The sequence below is a fragment of the Micromys minutus genome (assembly GCF_963924665.1).
Source record: "Micromys minutus genome assembly, chromosome: 20".
In the NCBI taxonomy this organism is placed as follows: domain Eukaryota; kingdom Metazoa; phylum Chordata; class Mammalia; order Rodentia; family Muridae; genus Micromys; species Micromys minutus.
This window is the reverse complement of record NC_137955.1, coordinates 45855634-45874364: the sequence shown is the minus strand read 5'-3', so window position 1 is coordinate 45874364 and position 18731 is coordinate 45855634. Positions and strand designations below refer to the sequence as shown.

The window sequence follows — 18731 nt, the reverse complement described above, 5'->3', positions numbered from 1 at the left end:
AAAGGGAGTCTTTACAGAATACAGATATTACATACGTCTGGTTTTAAAATAAGAACCATTCTCACTTGAAATAAACTAAAAGTCATGGTGTCTCATACTTCTCTAAATTAAATAGAGAGGAGGGAAATGCTTTTACATCCTACTTCTAAGGGTCAAGAACTGTGATTGTACCTATCGAGAAACAGCTGTTCCCCTTGTTTGTGATGTCTGAGATGACTTCCCTAAGGAGTTACGGGATGCTCATGACGTCGTGGTTACTTTCAGGCATCTTTGCTCACACCCTAGTGTTCTTGGCCAATTACTGGCTGAGGCTGTGATGTACACCATGACCAAATGTCACTTGGGAAGGGAAGGGTTTTATTTCAGCTCACAACTCTGAGGTCACACTCTATCGCTTAGGGAAATCAGAACACGTACCCAGGGTAGGAACCCGAAGGCAGGAACTGAAACAAAGCTATAGAGGAGTGCTGGTAATTAGCTTGCTCCCTATGACTTGCTTGACCAGCTTTCTTAAAGTACCCAGGACCATTATCCTATGGACTGGGCCCCCACACCAATTATCAATCATGACAATACTCCATTACCTTGCTCACAGAACAATATGGTGGGGACACTTTCTCAACTGAAGTTCCTACTTCTTTCAAATTGACATAAAACTAGCCAGCACATCCTGGAGGAGAGTGGGGAAACCACACCTACTGCACACAAAAGAGCTGAGACCTTTTCACCTGGGCTCGTTGAAGCGCCCTTAAAACATGGCCACCACTTCTAAGAAGTGTCACGAGAAACCATAGAAATACACAGCACTGTTACAAGGCCTTAAAAGTCTCACGGTGACACTCTGCTGGATTCCATGGATCAGAGTCTAGGTGAAGAGAACACAGACTCCAGATATTGATAGACAAGCTTACAGGATGGCAGCCGTGACTAGGGCTCATATTATGAGCTCTACAATGTCCGCCACCTTTCCTCTCATCCCTCCTCGGTCTCTCTGTCTACTTAATACCCAGCTTACTTAATTACACAACCCAACTCATTGGTCCCTCTGTCCCACTGCCCATAACCTTCAAAATGTCTTCTCTCCCACCAGAATATTTTTCAGGTGCCAAAATCTGAGAATCATCATGAAACGTCTAGGTGAAACAATTATGAGCTATTCCAGCATACAAGATTTGTTTCACCAGAATTTTTGAAGCTACATCTGCCAAGATATACTAACACTTTATCCATGGTAGGGGGCAAAAAATATTTAAAATGGATAAATAAATGAGTGACTCAAATAAGAACTATCAGCCAAGACGTGGAAATAACCTCATTACTTGGAACTGAGTGTTTTAATGCTATTCATTAAAATACAACCTATCTGTATTTGTGATATATGAATGCTTGAAATTCATGGAGAAAATGAGCATTTTAATTACAAGAGGCAGAAATCATTAATAATTTAAAGACCATCATTCAGTACCCCTTTCTAAGTCACCAGGACTGCTAAGCTGCAGTAGACAAAATAGACCAGCCAAATAGGTCAGCACAAGAAGAGAGAAGGAAGGAAGGAAGGTCAATTACTTCTTTACTTGTGGCATCAAAGAACTGAACTTGAACAAAGTGTCTGAGGCCCAAGGATATCACAGAAGTAAAGAAAGGTTGCCTAGCACCCCTGCATATTCTGATCAGCTGAGAAGCAGACCCTCTAACTCCCTTCTCTTAGCTAGCGACCCCTTCCAAGTTCAAGGCATTCTCCCCATTGCTGAGAAGAAGCCTGTAGTGTCCACCATTCATTCCTTCACTGGCCTTACCTCTGCTGCAAGAATCACTCATCAAGACCAAACTGTTGTATCAAGCCACACTGTAGGTATCTCCTCTGGGCAACATCCTCCAGGAACCAAAGCCTCTCAGCTCCTACCAAGAACCTACCACACCTGCTCTCTGCACTCTTGTCCTCTTTCTGCCTCAAACTGAACTTGCCATATTCTCCTGTCTACCCAGGAGCAAAGGCCCAGCATGTGGGGCGTGTTCACTTCACTGGAGTTCTTGCTGCCCACTTGCCCCTCATCAATTTAGCAGGTCACCCAGACAGAAGAGCATCCTCACTTCACACAGATGCCAATGCCAAAGAGTGAGGAGCTACCTGATGGCTCCACAGGCAATGTCCGAAAGCAAATGAGCACAGCTCCCAAGCATCGAGACAGCAAACAGTCCTGTCGTCACCTGAAGCACTGGGCAGGGACCATGGTAAGAACTGCATGCTGAGATCTCCTTTGCAGGTTTGCCCTCGGGGTCTGGGGTAAATCATGAATCTCAGCTGCCCAGTTAGGAGGAAGTACATATTAAATTCTCTTAAACAACAGTATGGAATGAAACAAGGAACCACAAGTGCCTTCAGCCACCTCACAGAGACATGTCCGCCCAGGCAAGCTACTTGTTGCTGCCAAACCTTGAACACATTCTGTTGTCACTTAAAATGCTCTCATTTTCCAAACTGGTTCAACTTGAAAAATCAAGAACTATTCAGCTTTTGTAGAAGTGTTTTTAAAAGAAAATAGACCTGCTCTATTTGTCCTCTAAAAGTAAAAGCATCTTAATGAATACAGGAAAGACAGGCGACTCCAGGGTGTTCCAGAAACAGACTGGAATTCTCATTGTGTGCCCTTACTTCTCCAAACAAGACACCTCGCACTGGGAATGTTGGCCATCTTGCCGTCTGTTACTCTTCAAAGCACCACTGGAGTCTGGAGAGGCCCTTCCCTCCCACAGCCTCTCTCCACTTAAAACCCAGGTCTGGGAAGTCCTCCCACAGCATCCCCTGTTCTGGGCCAACATCTCTGTCGTGCCCTCGGTTCTACTGGTTGCCCTAAATTATGTTGGCCTTGGAACTCAAATGGCTTATGTCTCTGGATGATGAGGACTGTGTCTTATTGATACCAAATCCCCACAGTGAAGAAACCACAAAGTGGTCCATGAAAACCACAGAAAATCCAGGAGAACAGTTTCCCTGACGTCTGTCTCCCACTTCACCCTCTGTGAGAACCCCCAGCCTCATTGATCAGCTGCTGCAGCCACCCAGACACTCCACCTACAGCCCACGGCTAGGCCTGGTGCAGACTCTCAACCCCTGATGTGCTGTCAACATGAAATGTACTTTAGTTTTCCAGCCTTCTGTAGAGTCTGAGTTACCTTTAATGGGCCCACAAGGACCTGCTGCCTGGAGCTTTCCTGGCATTAAGGAGCCTGAGGCTTGGGCAGAAAGCTCTGCTGGGGACTTGTTCGCCTCACTTCATCTACCATCTTCTCTTTGTTCTGTCAAAGGGATAACTTTTTCACCTCACACTGCCTCCCCACACGTACCCAAAATGCTGCACTCTGATTCTGAGTGATTCTTTTAAAAAACTTTCTAAAACCCACGTTAGATAAATTGACAGTTACCTTTGGAAGCGAATCTCTCGTGCATCGCAGGCACGGCCCCAGCAGTTCATAAACAATAGGAATCCTGGCCTGGGGTGGGAGCTCAGTGGGCAAAGTGCTTACCTTACAAGCATTAGGACCTCGGTTTGATTTCCCAGAACCCACACTTAGGAAAAGCCACAGGTGGCAGCAAATACTGTCAGAGGGCTGGGAAGGCAGGTACAGGCAGGTGCCTCGGGGCCCAATGGCCAAACCGTCTGGCCTACTTGACAAGGTTCAGGGACTGAGTGACCCTGCTTCAAAACAGTAAGGTCATGGCACCTGAGGCGTGATAGCCAAGATTGTCCTCTGGCTTCCATGTGTGTGAGCAAACACACACACACACACACACACACACACACACACACACACACACAAGAAAACAGGAATCTTTTAATATTACTCAAAGCGACCCTTCCCTCAGTCATACATGCACACACATGTGCACACACATACATATCAGAAAATAGGAATCTTTTAACATTTCTCAAACCAAATGAGCCCCCCCCAGCCCTCATCCCTTACATAAGTCATCATTAGCAACAGAACCTCACTATGTCAAAGGATGGGGCTCGCAGCCAACATCATTGTATTTCAAGCCTAATTTGGAGTTGTCCTTGTGCAGGTGGCAGTAAGCATCCTGGCCTGCAACTCAGTCATTTGCTCTAAACGACAGGGACGCACAGAGCTCCTAGGCCAGCAGCGCAACAGCAACCTTGAAAGCTGAGCACTACGGCACCGGCTGCAGTGAACCATCCAGTTCACTAAAACCAGAAAAGCAACGTTCCATCTAAAGACACTTACTGCTGAGTATTTGTGTTCATAACACACACACACACACAAACACACACACACACACACAAGAAAAAGAAACAGTACTGACACCCATGCTTACCAGCAGGATCTTATTTGGGAAAGAGGCTTTATATGTGATCGAGTTAAGACGGAGTCATGTGTGTCTTCCAGCCACTAGGGACACCATTATCAAAAGAGATGACCCAGTGCCAGTGTGGAATTGCACAGCTACAACCCCAGCATGTATGGTTGAGGGGGACACAGGCTGATCAAGAACTTGGGGCCAGCCTGGGCTAAAACTCTGACTCAACAAAAAGTGGGAGGATAGAATCTAGACAGACATGTAGATGGCCAAGTGAGACTGAGCAGGAATGGTGCAGCTTCAAATTAGATTTGCCTAGCTAGCAATTGTTGGGCCTTCTCTATCTGGGGAGGAGACTTAACAGTATCTAGGTAGGAGACATGTCCACACCTCAAGGGGGAAGCCTGGGGCAATTGACAGAGCTGCAGGTCTGTAGAGATACTTCCTCTGCATGTCTGGCCTTGTGGTGAAGACTGACAACCGTTATAGAGGACCTGTGGTAGCCACCAAGCCCAGGCCACTGCCCTGCTGGGCACTCCATGCAGCCAGCACAAGGGAGAAACAGGTATGAAGCTTACCAGCAGGGCGTAGTTTCTGAGCTCAGTGTTGCACCCGGGGATTCTAGGGGAGGCCTGATGTGGAGGATGTTGTCACTGTGTAATTTATTTTCTCCAGAGGATTCTACTTGGACCACCAGGACACTAGGATGGGAGTGTCACACCGTAACCCAGAGAATGCAGGAAAGACTTGGGGACCCCGGAGTTCCCACAGCTCAGGGACATAGGTGATAAGGCAGAAAAGGGTACCAGTGTGCATTGCACCAGGATCAGATACAGAGAGCTACACGTGAAAGACTGAGCCACCCATGCAGCATTTTAAGAACTCAAGGGGTTTGCAACCCCATAGGAAGAACAACAATATCAACCAATCAGACCCCACCCCAAAGCTTCCAGAGACTAAACCACCAACCAAAGAGCACACATGGAGGGACCCATGGCTCCAGCCTCATATGTAGCAGAGGATGGCCATATCGGGCATCAACGGGAGGAGAGGCCCTTGGTCCTGTGAAGGCTCAATGTCCCAGTGTAGGGTGAGGAGGCAGGAGGAAATGGGTGGGTGAGTGAAAGAGCACCCTCATAGACGAAGGGGGAGGGGCTATGGGGCGGGGGTTCTGTAGGGGAAACTGGGAAAGGGGATAACATTTGAAATGTAATTTTTTTTAAATCCAATGAAATAAAAAAAATAAAAAGAGCCTTCCCCTATCCTCTGGATCACCTTCATTTCTCCTTCCTAAAATAAATTCTTAACTAAAAAGGAGCACTTACCTACTTGGAAAAATTGAACAGTGTGATAGCATTTTCCCCTGGGTTTCCCAGATGTACTTGAAAGAAACTGGTACAGAGCCCTACAGACCTGTTGTATACTCTTACAGGCAAGTATGCAAGTACATAAATTACCCAATGCTAACCAGGTGTGCTGTACATTTAGGCTTAGATTTTTTTCAAAAACTATTTTAATAAGGGTTCTCAAATGCTTCAACCCCCTTCTAGCCCACCATCCAAAGTTAGGGGAGAAAAGATGGTAAATAGGACAAGGGGATGCGGACCTATTTAGAAGTAGTTCTTTGGGGTGATTCAAATCTACATTGTCAGGATATCAGCAGTCCAGTTCAATAGTGTCAGGATACCTACATGAATCAGCAATGGCGGCACGATTCAGCCGAAACAGCCAGGCCTCCTCCAAATGGATGTGAGTCAGCAGGAGTGACCAGAACCAGCCAGGATGCCAGGAGAAGTTCCCTGCCGTACCTGTCTCAGCGAAGTGAAGATCAGCGAACGCTAGAGACCAAAAAAGCACCACAGGCTACCTATGCAATCACCCAGTCACTGTCAGGTCCTATTTATATTCTTGCCAAACACCACGTGTCCTTCCACAGGTCTTGCCTCAGCCACATGATGTCTGCACTACACGTGAGAACCAGAAACTTCCACTTCAGGTACACACCTGCACACTTGGGGGATGAGACAGAGGGATATTGAGTTCTATGATATCCTGGGCTACATAGTAAATTCAAGGTTACCCTGGTGTGCCAGATAATTTTATGCCAACTTAGCACAAGTTCAAGTTATGAGAGAAGGGAGCATCAATTGAGGTGGGGAAAACTTCATAGGCAAGCCTGTAAGGCATTTTCTTAATTAATGATTGTTAGGGGTAATGTAGGTAGGTAATGCCACCCCTGAGCTGGTGGTCCTGATTTCTATAAAAAGGCACTCTGAGCAAGCCAATAAGCAGCATCCCTCTAAGACCTCTGCATCAGCTTCTATCTGAGTTTCTGCTCTGACTCCCTTCAATGATGAACAGTGATATGAAAGTATAAGCTCAGTGAACCCTTTCCTCCCCAAGTTGTTTTTTAGTCACAGTGATACCTAGTCTTTATAGGGAGATCCCTACTGAGGAAACAAAGTACTCTTTACAGAGTAAGTGTGGTGCAACCTCATGTGGCATTCTTTAATCTGCCCTTTATATTTATCAAGATTCCTAAAACCATCAATGCCAGAGTCATAAGCTCACTATGTTAGGTTGCTATGTGGTGTTTTGGTGGATGAATCCATACATCACTATTTGATTATTAGTGAAGAGTTGTCATTTCACCTTGCCATAAGCATTCTTCTACATATGTTTACATGGAATCGATTCAGGAGCTGCTCCCTGTAGAAAGTCAGGGAACAGAACCCACGGTGAAAAGTGCAAATTGCTCAGTTACGTTACAGTGAGAACAGAGCCTAGGGCTAAAAGTAAAGGTGAGCATTGGCATACCAACATCTGGAACACTGGGTGAAATGAAGAAGAGGGCTAATAGGGCTGGGTATGAAATAACCATGCAAGACAAATACAAGGAGGGCCTGATCTCTCAGCCAGAGATGGCAGCCAGATGTTCTACCTGCATCCAAAGCCCTATTGTCTTTTTGAACATTATTGCTTCTAACACAGCTGATCACAGCAGACAGAACTGCAAATTACCATAGCCTCTGCCGAGGAGACCAACTCACCACCCTTAGACATGGAGCTAATGAGGTAATCAAGAAAGACTGAGTTAAATCTTGGTGGCTGGGAGAGCTCATACTCCCTGCATGGTTAAACTACATAGTGTCAGTGCAAACACTGGAATAAGTAGCTTCCCTTGAGATTCCTGCAACGTGGTTGGAAGGGAGCAACCACGGCTGAGTGTGACCAGCAGCTAGCTGACGGTCAAGGTCAAAACTAGAGTCAGATTGAAGAGAGACTTTAATCACCCCTAACGGAACAGGCATAGACATGTGCCTCTCTCCTCGTTGACTCTGCCCTTGATAGCTCAGAGGTTTTACCAGTCAACAGAAATTACCTCACCTCTGTCCAGTGTCCTCTATGACCCTACAGAAACTTCTACGAAAAGGGATTCAATGGCTTCTTCCCTCTTGGGAAACTCTCTCGCTCTCTCTCCCTGGAGTTTCTCTCATGTCTTCTCAGCCTTACCTTTTTAAACGTGTTTTCATTTAAGCCTCCTTCCATTTCTCATACTCCCAAGAGAGTCTGTCTTTAATTTATACAGACATGAGTCAGCAAACTTGGAGGCTCTGTCTCACGTCAGTCCTCCTGTCTCATGTCAGTCTTTCATAACCATTGAACGTCCACCGTCATCCTTGGTTCTTGGGTCATGCAGCATAATTTTTTCTGCACCATAGTTTGAATTTTTACATAACCAAATTTACCAATTTTTTTGTGCTTTAAGACAGCATCTGCTTGCCACAAGCTCATAATGAATGCTAAAATATGACATCATCTTCTAATCTTTAAAACCTGGGTTTTTTTTTTTAATCCAAGAGGGGGTCTTTTTACAAAAATCACATTTTTTTTAAATTTGCAGAAGCTAGGTTTTGTGTGGGGAGGCGAGAACCATTTGTGAAAAGAAAGGATATTTGGGCAAGGGAGGGTGATGAGAACTCATTAAGTACGTGTATGAAAATGTCACAGTGGGGACTGTTATCTTGTACAAGTATGAGAGAGACAGACAGTGGGTTACCTGTTGGTGGGATAAAGTTCACCATCTTGGTACACGATCATCCTAAATTCCCCTGATGGATCTTAGCACCAACACAGCATCCTTGAAGACGGAGCAGGGCAGGGAGAAGTCTGTATGAGACAGAGACAGTGATGGAACAGACGTGGCCTCAGGACAGTGAGTGCTGTGGGTACACAGAAGTCCCAGAAGTCCCAGAAGCCAGACATACGGCCCTTGTTCTCCCTAGAGCCTCAGAGCATACTGCCCCAAAATTCCACATGTCTGCCTTCCAATTTTTATACATTGCTTGTTCGAGGCCAGTGAGAGTGTATGGTGGAAAATTGAAATGACCGTGATCCACGGGGTGAAAAAAAAAAAAGTTCTCTTTCTTTCCAAGTGACATTAAAGATTTGGCCTCGTGCTTAAGTCTTTAATTCCTGCAGAATTGGTTTCCGTCTTTGAGAACTGAATTTAAAGGTTCCCCCCCCCCCCCCGTGTTTATCCAGATCCTGGGAGAAGTAGCTTCCCAGGTGTGGTGATTACAGGTTATTATGGAGGCTTTTATTGGGAGAAACATCTTTTGAAAATGTTGGTAGGGAATAGAGAAGGCTGGGAGACAGCCCATACTCTGTGAGAGCCAGATCCAGAGGAGCAGAGGAACATGTGGTATCACCGCCAGCCAAAGGTGCCCAGGAGAGGAATTTACTTCTCCCAGACAGGCGGCGTGGCCTCCACAGTGGTGGAAGGACTCCGGCCAATGTGTCCTCTGTAGCTCTAGACCTTGTCGGGGACCACACGCACAAATATGGGTCATATCAGACCGCATTAAAAGCAAATAAATGCAGGTTTATCTGGCTGGCACTGCTCCTGAGCGAGTTCACAGATTCCAAAGAGCAGGGCCAGGCCAGGGAAGTTGCAGGCCCCGACTAAGGGAGGCAAGTTTTATAGACCTTAGGTAAGGGGTGATGACGTGTCATCCCAGAGCTTGGACTGTGCCCAGGTATGGTCAAAAGCTAAGCCCCTGGGCGGGCACTTGAGCAGTTGGTCATGTCAGAAAGGCTGGTTGCGTCGGCGGCCAGAAATGCACAACCAGGCTTTTGGTGCCATTCCATTGCTCAGTTTTCCTAATGCTGGCCAGGTTGGGGGAAGGAAAGCAGACAGGGTTTCCCAGCTTGTGCAGGGGCAAGCACGGGTTCCAACAGAACAACTCCCCCTTCCTGAAGCCTATGGCAATCACAGACCCCTCCACAACATCACTTTACATCTCCTATCTGAAACCATGCAGAGCAGGTCAGAAATCTCAGCTTCCTTCACTAAATAGCAAACATTTGCGATTATCTCGTTTTCTATTACTAGCTCATTGTTAGCATGGAATAGTGAGGGTACCACAGTTCGTTTATCCATTCACCCACTGAAAGATGTCATGAAAGTAGTTAAAGCTGATGTAGATATTCACTCACGGAGCTTGTGTGTGGGCATGTTTTCAACTAGTGGGTAAACACCAAGGAACAAAGCCAGTGGGTATCTAGTAAGACAATGGTATTATCAGACGCTGCCAACTGCCTCCCTAGGTGTTTAAACCACTTCACCTTCCGACCAGCAATGGAAGAGCATTTCTGTTGTTTTACACCCTTGACAGTGTTTGACATCTCGCTCTGGACTGGAACCATGAGTGACTATCATTGGATTTCACAAGTTTTTGCAAGTTTTTCTTTAATTTAGGGTTATATTCACTTGTGAGTAAGAGAAACTAATGATCAGCGGCTTCGATGACTGAGGCTCCTCCTCCCTCGATTGTTTTCTTCTGGTCTCTCAACAATACATCCGAGTCAAGGTGTCCAGGGCCAGTAACTTGTTTTAGGAGATCATGGGGAATGGGGGAGTCCTTGGTCTTGTCCTCTACCATCTTCTGCAGAAAGTTTTTACAATGTGATGATAAAAATGATTTCTAATGTCTATGTTCCTGGCAAGAAGACAAAAAAGTCAAAGCCACCTTCTTGGAGGCACATCTTTTCCTCTGATGAGCAATGCCTTCTCAAAGGAACTCTCTTATCCTCAGCACCTCTGTAAACATGACCCACAGTAGCTACAGAGGATGCTGGTAGAACTTGTATTTTTAGGGAAGTGGGTAAACATCCTGAAGTGATTGTTTTCTGTAGAACACAGAAGAAGGTGGTTAGGTCTCCAGCTTGATGGATATGGTCTGTTTCAGATACCCAATAAGTAATCCTGTTACTGCTAGGAGCCGGAACGTTCTTTCTGCTCCAGTTCCTACTTTCTATTCCAGAAGAAGAAAAATTACTGATCTTTTCCCAGTTGACTCATTTCACACTCTTGCTACAGTAGTTTATTGATTCTAATCACTTGCCAAGTGAGACTTTGAATTTTTCAAATTGAACAATTATATTAACTGAAAATAATAATAATAATTGTGTTTGATCCTTTCCAATTCTTACTTCTGATATTGAGTTTTGGTTATGACATAATTTTAGAGAATTTGCTTGACATTAATTTTGACACACAAATTAGCTCTGATGGATGCTATAGTTTTTCCTGTTTATCAACTCAAGGAATTCAAGGAATTTCCTTTTCCTCAGGTTTCTAGGTGTTTCTGTGGTGCTTACTGGGAAAGGATTCAAAAGGCAACATTTACTGTTAGAATCATGTAGCCTCCCCATCTGATTAACTAGAGTAGTTGTTAAACAGCTAGAGACTCCGTATCAAATCAACTGTACTGCTTCAAAACACATTATCGCTGAAACTTTGGACTCGACCTATTAATATTTCTCTTACAATTTTGCAGAAGGCTTTGGGGTTTTCTCATGCATCTTGGTTTGGCTTGGAAAATGAGTTTTCATTCATCTTATAAGCGTCTTGTTTAGCCTTCTGTCTTCTGCAGTCTACAACAGTTCCTCCGTACCTGACTTGTCAGGGTCTGGATAGCTCCTGGAACTCATCTGTTAACCACCTGTTTAGTGCCTCTGGTTCTTGCTCTCTGCTTCTTGGGTTCATTTGTTTTACTGTTGCCTCTCTATTCAGGTTTCTGGTCATTGGTAAATTGTGATCATGTGTGTTATGCAAGGGCACTCAATATCAGTTACTACTAGCATAAATTAATATATCTTCAACTCTTAGTGCTGGAGGTGTAGCTCAATGGTACACTGTGTGACAAGTGTGCCCAAGGTCTAGGTTCAATCTCCAGCATAGATAGGTAGGTAGGTAGGTAGACAGACAAACAGACAGACAGACAGATAAATAATAAATGGATGATGAGTAGATGGATGAATGGATAGATGGTTGGGTAGATGGACGGATGCTTTCTCAATTTTTTGATAAATTTTATTAAATACATATCTACAGATCTCTTCTTCCTGTTTCCTTACAATATTTATTTTTATCAATTATAACTGCCAAAAATTGTCTATTGTATTAATGATTTCAGAGTGTTTATTAATTCCCTTAGACTCCCAGGCTATTCATTTCTGCTTTAATTTTTTTCCCCTTTATTTTGCTTTCTTTGGGTTTGTTTTGTTGTTCTTTTCACTGATTTCTAGGTAATGGCTTTCTTTCTTTCCCTGGTTTCTGTTTTCCAATAAGTGTATTTCTGGTTCTCCATCCCTCTATGAGTATCTTCTCCTGTAATTTTGTATATATCAACCTTTTCTTTTAAGAATTATTTTATTTTATATATGAGCACACTGTAGCTGTCTTCAGACACACCAGAAGAAGGCACCAGATCCCATTACAGATGGTTGTGAGCCACCATGTAGTTGCTGGGAATTGAACTCAGGACCTTTGGAAGAGCAGTCAGTGCTCTTAACCACTGAGCCATCTCTCCAGCCCTGTGTCAACCTTCTATAGTCCTTCTAGACTCATATTTTTAATCTAAGACATTTCTTATTTAGAAGGCTCTTTTTTAATTTCTATGTGTAAATGGAATGTTCTGCTACCTATAATTGGTTGCTTTTTTTCTTTCTTTTGCCTCTGTTAGAATAAAGACTTGAAAATATTCAGGATTTTCTTTACTGCCAAGTGCATACATGACTAATTTTTTAGTAAATGTTATGTGGTGAACTAAATATGCTTGGCCCAGGGAGTAGGAAGACACCTTGTCTTGTCAGAGGAAGTGTGTCACTGTGGGTGTGGGCTTTAATACCCTCATCCCAGCTGCCTGGAAGCCAATCTTTTCCTAGCTGCCTTTGGAACAATAGGTGGGACTCTTACCACCTCCAGCCCCATGTCTACCTGGATGCTGCCATGTTCCTGCCTTAATGATAATGGACTGAACCTCTGAGTCTGTGATATAGCCCCAGTTACATGAAGTCCTAATAAAAGATATCTTGGACATGGTGTCTGTTAGCAATGATGCCCTGACTAAAAAAAAGTACTTAATTTTAAAAATAAGTTAACTTCACCAGAGGTAAGATCTGAAAAATCTGTTTTGATGTGTGTCTGTGCATGTGCAGATAGCCAGTAAAGGCGGATGAGGGTTCTAAGTGCCCTAGAGCTGGAGTTACAGGCAGCTCCTTGTTGTTGTTGAGAACCAAACTTAGGTCCTCTGGAAGATCAGTAAGTGTTCTTAACCATTGAGCCATTACTCCAGCCCCATAAGTCAGTTTTTTATAATCATTTCATTTCCCATGCCCACCATGGCAAATGACCACAAACTCTGTGACTTAAATCAACAGACATGTTTTCATTCACCAAGCTAGGGGCCAGAGACCCAAAACCAGTATGTCAGAAAGACTAGACACTTTCAAGCAAGCCCCTCCCCTTAACACTCTGACCTACCCATTGCCGTCTGCAAGAGTCTTTCTCAGGAACCACACAGCTGACCCACAAAGAAAAACTGCAGGGGGGGAAAGACGAGTTTTAACAACTTTACAGTTTAATTGTGGGTCACATTTATAAGTGCCCTTCACAGTTTGGGCATGCCCGTGAGAGACTCTGGGAGAGAATTAGTCCTATGGTCTCCTCTAGGTGGCCACCCACCTTCCTTGGCACTCTTTAGCTATGGCTACATGACCCTTCTCTATTTCCATCTCTGTGTAGCTTTGACTCCCCTTTCATGAACCCGCTTTCCTTGGGCCCCTCTCCTACAGTGACACTACAGTGTGGAAACTACTCTACCTCCTGTGTGCCGCTTCGCTCATTAGCATGAACTTTCTGTCTCACCTGAATACTTTCCACCTTGAGTTGTGATGCATCCGAATGTATGTATGTCGCTCTATTCTTTTATAGAATTTTCATCTTTATGCACATTCTGCTTCAGGCTGGTTGCCACCTTTATGTTGTCACGATGATGTATTCCGACTTCTTTCTCTGCTGTCATGGCATTTTTTTTTCTTTACCCTTCTCTACGTGTCCTCTGTCTTCCCTGGGCCTGGCTTCTGTTTATTCCTCGGCATGGGTTTGGCTGCCGCCTCAGGTATCTTCAAACTCAATCAAAACTTCCAGGGTAGGTTTAGTTATGTGAAGAAGGCAGTCACCATCACATAGACGGACTGTCTCTGAAGCGTGAGATCTGAGGCCAGGGAGAGACCAGATACAGTCCCACCATGCCTCCACTGACCCAGAGGCAGAAAGCCCTTGCCCAGGAAGATAGAGCCGGTGAACTTGTTGTGTTAAAATGCATCTTCTCACTCTGTTCCTTTGTTAAATCATCATAGTACAGCTTGAGGTATTCCACACACACAGCCAAAGGACATGCTAGGGTAAAAGCCGTGCAAGGTACTTGGTTTTAAAGACAGCCAACGAGCGCCAGCTGGAGCCCTGTCATCTGAAATTGTTGTCCACTGACTTAGCCAGCTGTGGCCAAGTTGGCTCTGAAAGGACCACAGTTACATAAGGGGACCAGTGTGCTACGAGAGAACAGGCCAGGGAGGTAAAGCGAGGCAATCCCACAATCCCAGCCTGCATGCTTCTTGGCCACCCGAAGCAAATATTCTTGGCTCAGTTCAGCCGCAGCTGCTGAGCAAGTAAAAGAAGAGAAAGAAGCTCAGTGACTAAGGAAGACAGAAGTGAAAGGAGAGTCCACAGCCAAGAGTCACCAGATAACGCCGGGCATCGGGGAGAAAGGGGATTTATGACCTAGAGAATATACTTAGCTGGGCCTTTCTCACACCGCTACAATCGCAGTTAAAATTATCTGGGTTTGAATAAAAGAATGCTCTGTCCCAGCCATTATTCATGTTTCTTCTAAAGGCACAAATTCCAGCATAGGCAGTTTCACGGGGAACCAAACTATTTATTTACAAGAGGCTTTGCTTACTACCCACTGCATCAGACAAGCAGAAATCCACTCACGTAGAATCCAGGCCTGGCTTCCTGTGGCCCACATCTTGGTGGGAGGAGGGGCTCTGCCACAATGATGCTATAAATAACCATATAAATGAGCACCATTAGAAAGCCTCAGCAAGGCCGGGGCAGGGGCAGCACCATCCCAGTGGAAAGATATAACCCAGAATGAAGACTGCTGACCCTGCACACCCTGGAACTTACCCGTTTGGAGATTACGTCATTCTATGCCTCAGTTTGCCCACTCAAGTGCAGGTGATGGGGCACTGGTAAATTCAGAGATGCCAGGAGGGGAAAATCTGTTGGCAGTTGTCCACAGAGTGTGGAAAGGTAAGAGAAACACAGCATCCCCCAGATGAGATATCCTCTATTGGAGACCTCTGAGGTCTATGATGCAGAAGATGACCAGAGGCAAGACAAAAGGGAAGCTTCCCTGAAGATCAAGAGTGAGCTCTTGTCTCCACCTATCACCCTGGCTCTTTCTCAGGGGCAGTGTGAGACCCAGCTGTGGCATCCTTTATCCTCACTGGAAAAGTGGGTCAGATACCTCTCAGAGTGGACTGTCCTTCAGCCTCCAAATACTCTCAGAGATTAACACAAGAGCTCACTCATGTCTCTCGTCATAGGAGAACAGGATTATTGCGGCTAGGTTGTCGTCAGAGGAGAGGAGCAGGCTTCTGGCTGCTTGGTTCCACGCTGGAAGTGTGCTGCACACAGGGCTGCCAGCATACCCCTAAGCTGGGGAGCCTGGCCCCATATCTATCCCTTGGGTGTGTCCCTTGGCTGCACCAAGTCCTCATTGGTATATCCATGGCCTTGACTTCTGGGAAATGCCATGTGTATGCTCATACCTGGATTTAACTCCTCCCACCCTCCATGACAACCCTTATAGCCTAGCCTACGTTGGGCATGTGTCTTTGAGCTGAGTGTCCAAGTTTCTCCTTAATGAAGTCTGGCCTCCTCCTCCTCCTCCTGAGAAATTGATGCCCATCCCCAGCCTCATCCCAGGTGCAGACTAGGCCTTGATAACATAGAAAACATTGCCAGGACCTTGTGGCCCCTCAATGGCTCTGTCAAGACTGGTAAAAGAGACAAAGGGGTCTGGTTCTCACCAGCCATGTAGGACCATAAATAATGGGGCTAAGAAGTCACCCTTCTCACCGTTGCCATGGGGAGAATGCATAAGTGTACCCTTTCCCTGAGGAAGAGCATCCTTATGCAGCTTTTACTTGAGCCAGAAGTCAACTTCTCTAGAGCCAAGCTATTGACACGCAAGGTTTTATTTGGTTCCTAAGCCACAGTTACCCCTAAGAGTCTAATCACATACACTAGAAGATCACATTAAAAACAAAAGGTGTCCAGTTTTCATTAAGGGGACCTGTCCAGCTCCATTCTGTATGGTTATGTGATCCAGTTCATATCGGCCTAGGGCAAAAGTCTGACCAAACCCCTTGTCCTATTGCTGGCCCCTTTGATGGAATATTGCGAAATGATAAGAGCATCATTAGCAAGCCAGGCATGGTGGGCGGAACCTATAATCTCAGCCTGTGGGAGGTAGAGGCAGGAAGATCATCTTGCTAGGCTGTCATTAGCTTCTGGCTGCTAGGTTCCACGCTGGAAGTGTGCTGCTACAGTATACGGTACAGCTCAAAAAACCAAAAAAGGAAAGGTAGAAAATAAACAGCTCAGTAAAGCTCAGTAAGCTGATTATCAACCTACCCCAGGCCTCTTAGGGGACCTGACCCACTCATCCTAACCTCTCTGTCCCCTCAGAGGTGTCTTCCTACATGCATCAGTAACAGATAACACAGCAGTTCCCTGAAACATCATAGTAAACCACAGCCAACGGTGGCTTTGATGCTCCAGGGTGGGGGAATATCTCTCAGAGGCAGAAGGGGAGGGGGTAATGGGGGAAGAACTCAGCAAAGGGGAACCAGGAGGGGCAGCATTTGGGATATAAATAAATAAAATAATTAATAAAAATATTTAAAGAACAGACACACATTCTCTCTCAGTCCCTGTGACTAGAAGCCTAGGTCAAGCACAAAGCAAGGCTGCAATTCTCCAAAGGCTCTGGGGGGAAACGTGGGGGTCTCTTCCCTTATCCCTTGAAACACTCAGGTGTCCTGACATTTTTCACCTTCTAATTGCATCATCTGCATGTTTCTGTCCTCCATTATTAAGGGCACCTCCCTGGAATGAGAATCCAGCTGGAAAATCCAAGATGGGATCGTCTCTACATGTTCAGCCTGGTTATAGCTGCAAAGACCCTTTTCCCACCTAAGGTCGCCTTCTCAAGTTCCAGCTGAGGGCACTGACCTATCTTTCTGGAGGCTACCATTTGACCACTGCACCGAATGTCTATTCTGCAGATCTTTTTTTGGGGGGAAAGGGGGCTCTTTTCAGTTTTATTGCATGAAGGAGTTACACTAGTTTAAGTTAAAAGCAGACCCCAAATGATTACATTATACAAGCTGTGAGGTTTTTTAAACTTGTGACAAGGGAAAGAAAGGAAATTCTACTCGTTGCAAGGAAATCCTCACGTAAGCTTCAGAGAGCCACGAGCACGTAAAACCCACGGACCTTCAGCTGATCGTCCTTAGCCGGTCCGATCTCTTATCAGGAACGGGTGAGTGCTTGAACTGATCACCCTGTAGCTGAATTACTTCTCCGTGTTCTAGATGCTCAATTAAAGGACCACTGCAGGCAAACTTCTTAAATGCCTTTACAAGTTTCTTTTTATGGTAATCATCACTAATCCCTTGGACAATTGTAAGAGTCTTTCTGCCATTTCTCTGTTGAATTTTTATCTGGATATAATCCTCCGTGCCAGCAGGAAGCAGGTCATCGCCCTTACTTGCATCAGCAAAGGGGTCAAAAGAGCGGAGGTTCTGGAGAGCGGACTTACGATATGATTCCTTTTCCTTGGTGGAAACGGCCTGCGGAAGGCGGCTGCGGGAGAAGGCGGACTTGGGGCGGGGGAGAGGATGAAGCATCGGGAAGTGAGGAGGCTCGAAGCGGGGTCCGCAGCGGTGGCTCGGGGACTGGGGCAGAAGATCTTATTCTTAAACCTCATCCACACAACACTCCCATGTAAACCAGTGCACAAGAAGAAAGTTCATGCTGGGCAGGGAATCCCGTAGTTCAGAGATGGGGTCATGTAGAGTACTTTGCAGCCTACGGCTGTACTCTGCACAGACACCGAGGTTCGCAATGTACCGTACGTGTGTCAGCTACGGCCCTCGTCCCCGGCAGATGTTCTCCACCCTCCTGCCCATGTGGCCAAAACTGCTGTTGTGCTTCGCAGAACAGGAAATGGAGCTGTCAAGTCGAAGACAACGGTCTCTTAGATAAGCTTGAACTCGGGTCCATGTGAAGACGGGTACGGATTATATCCACCACGCTCATGAAGACTACTCAGTATCGGGCCACTCCCAAAACTGAGCACCAGAGAAGGACCATTAGCTACAGAGAAACAGCCATTACGTCTCCACAAAATGTACCCGCTCCTATCTGGGCTGAGGGAGTCCCCGTGGCTCCTGGGAGAATCAGTGGGACTCGGTGCTCACCACAGAGATAACTCCGGACTTCCTCTTCATACTGTTGCCTGAAGCGTATGCAGGAAGGATTGGAATTCCATGCAGAGTGGGGAGAGTCCCAGACGTTGTAAGTAGAGAACCTCTCACGTAAGTAAAGCTATTTCATAAGACCCTCAAAATTCTCAGAGCATTGTCGTATAGCCAGCATTCAAAATTCTTTTCAAAGGGTCGATGAAGCCAGCTAGGAATGAATAGTGGCATCTCTCAAGTTGAACAACTCAGACAGTACGGCATTTAGTTCCTGGTGACCAGGGGCAGTCCGAGGCCTCACTAAGCCATATAATCCTTTCCTTAAAGTTATTAAAGATATGCATGTCTAATCCAAGACGGTCCTCTAGCTCCAGCCTGACCTTAGTTGGAACAAGTCAGTTCACTGCCACCTACTGGAAAAGTTAAACACAACTCCGCAGAGTCTTGGATGTGAGCTGTTCCCACAGGCAAGTACCCAGAGCAGGCGCCATTTCTGCAAACATGGAGA

At 45.6% G+C, this 18731-nt stretch overlaps 1 protein-coding gene across 1 annotated transcript; it reads right to left on the bottom strand.

Annotated features, from left to right (window-relative positions):
* Positions 1-17204: 17204 nt before the first annotated feature.
* On the bottom strand, positions 17205-17650 carry LOC308433795 (eukaryotic translation initiation factor 1-like; the record flags this gene model as incomplete). Its single annotated transcript, XM_080933888.1, is given in 3 exon segments — positions 17205-17270; positions 17272-17284; positions 17286-17650. Coding segments are annotated over 3 exon segments (444 nt in total).
* Between the last annotated feature and the right edge of the window lie 1081 nt (positions 17651-18731).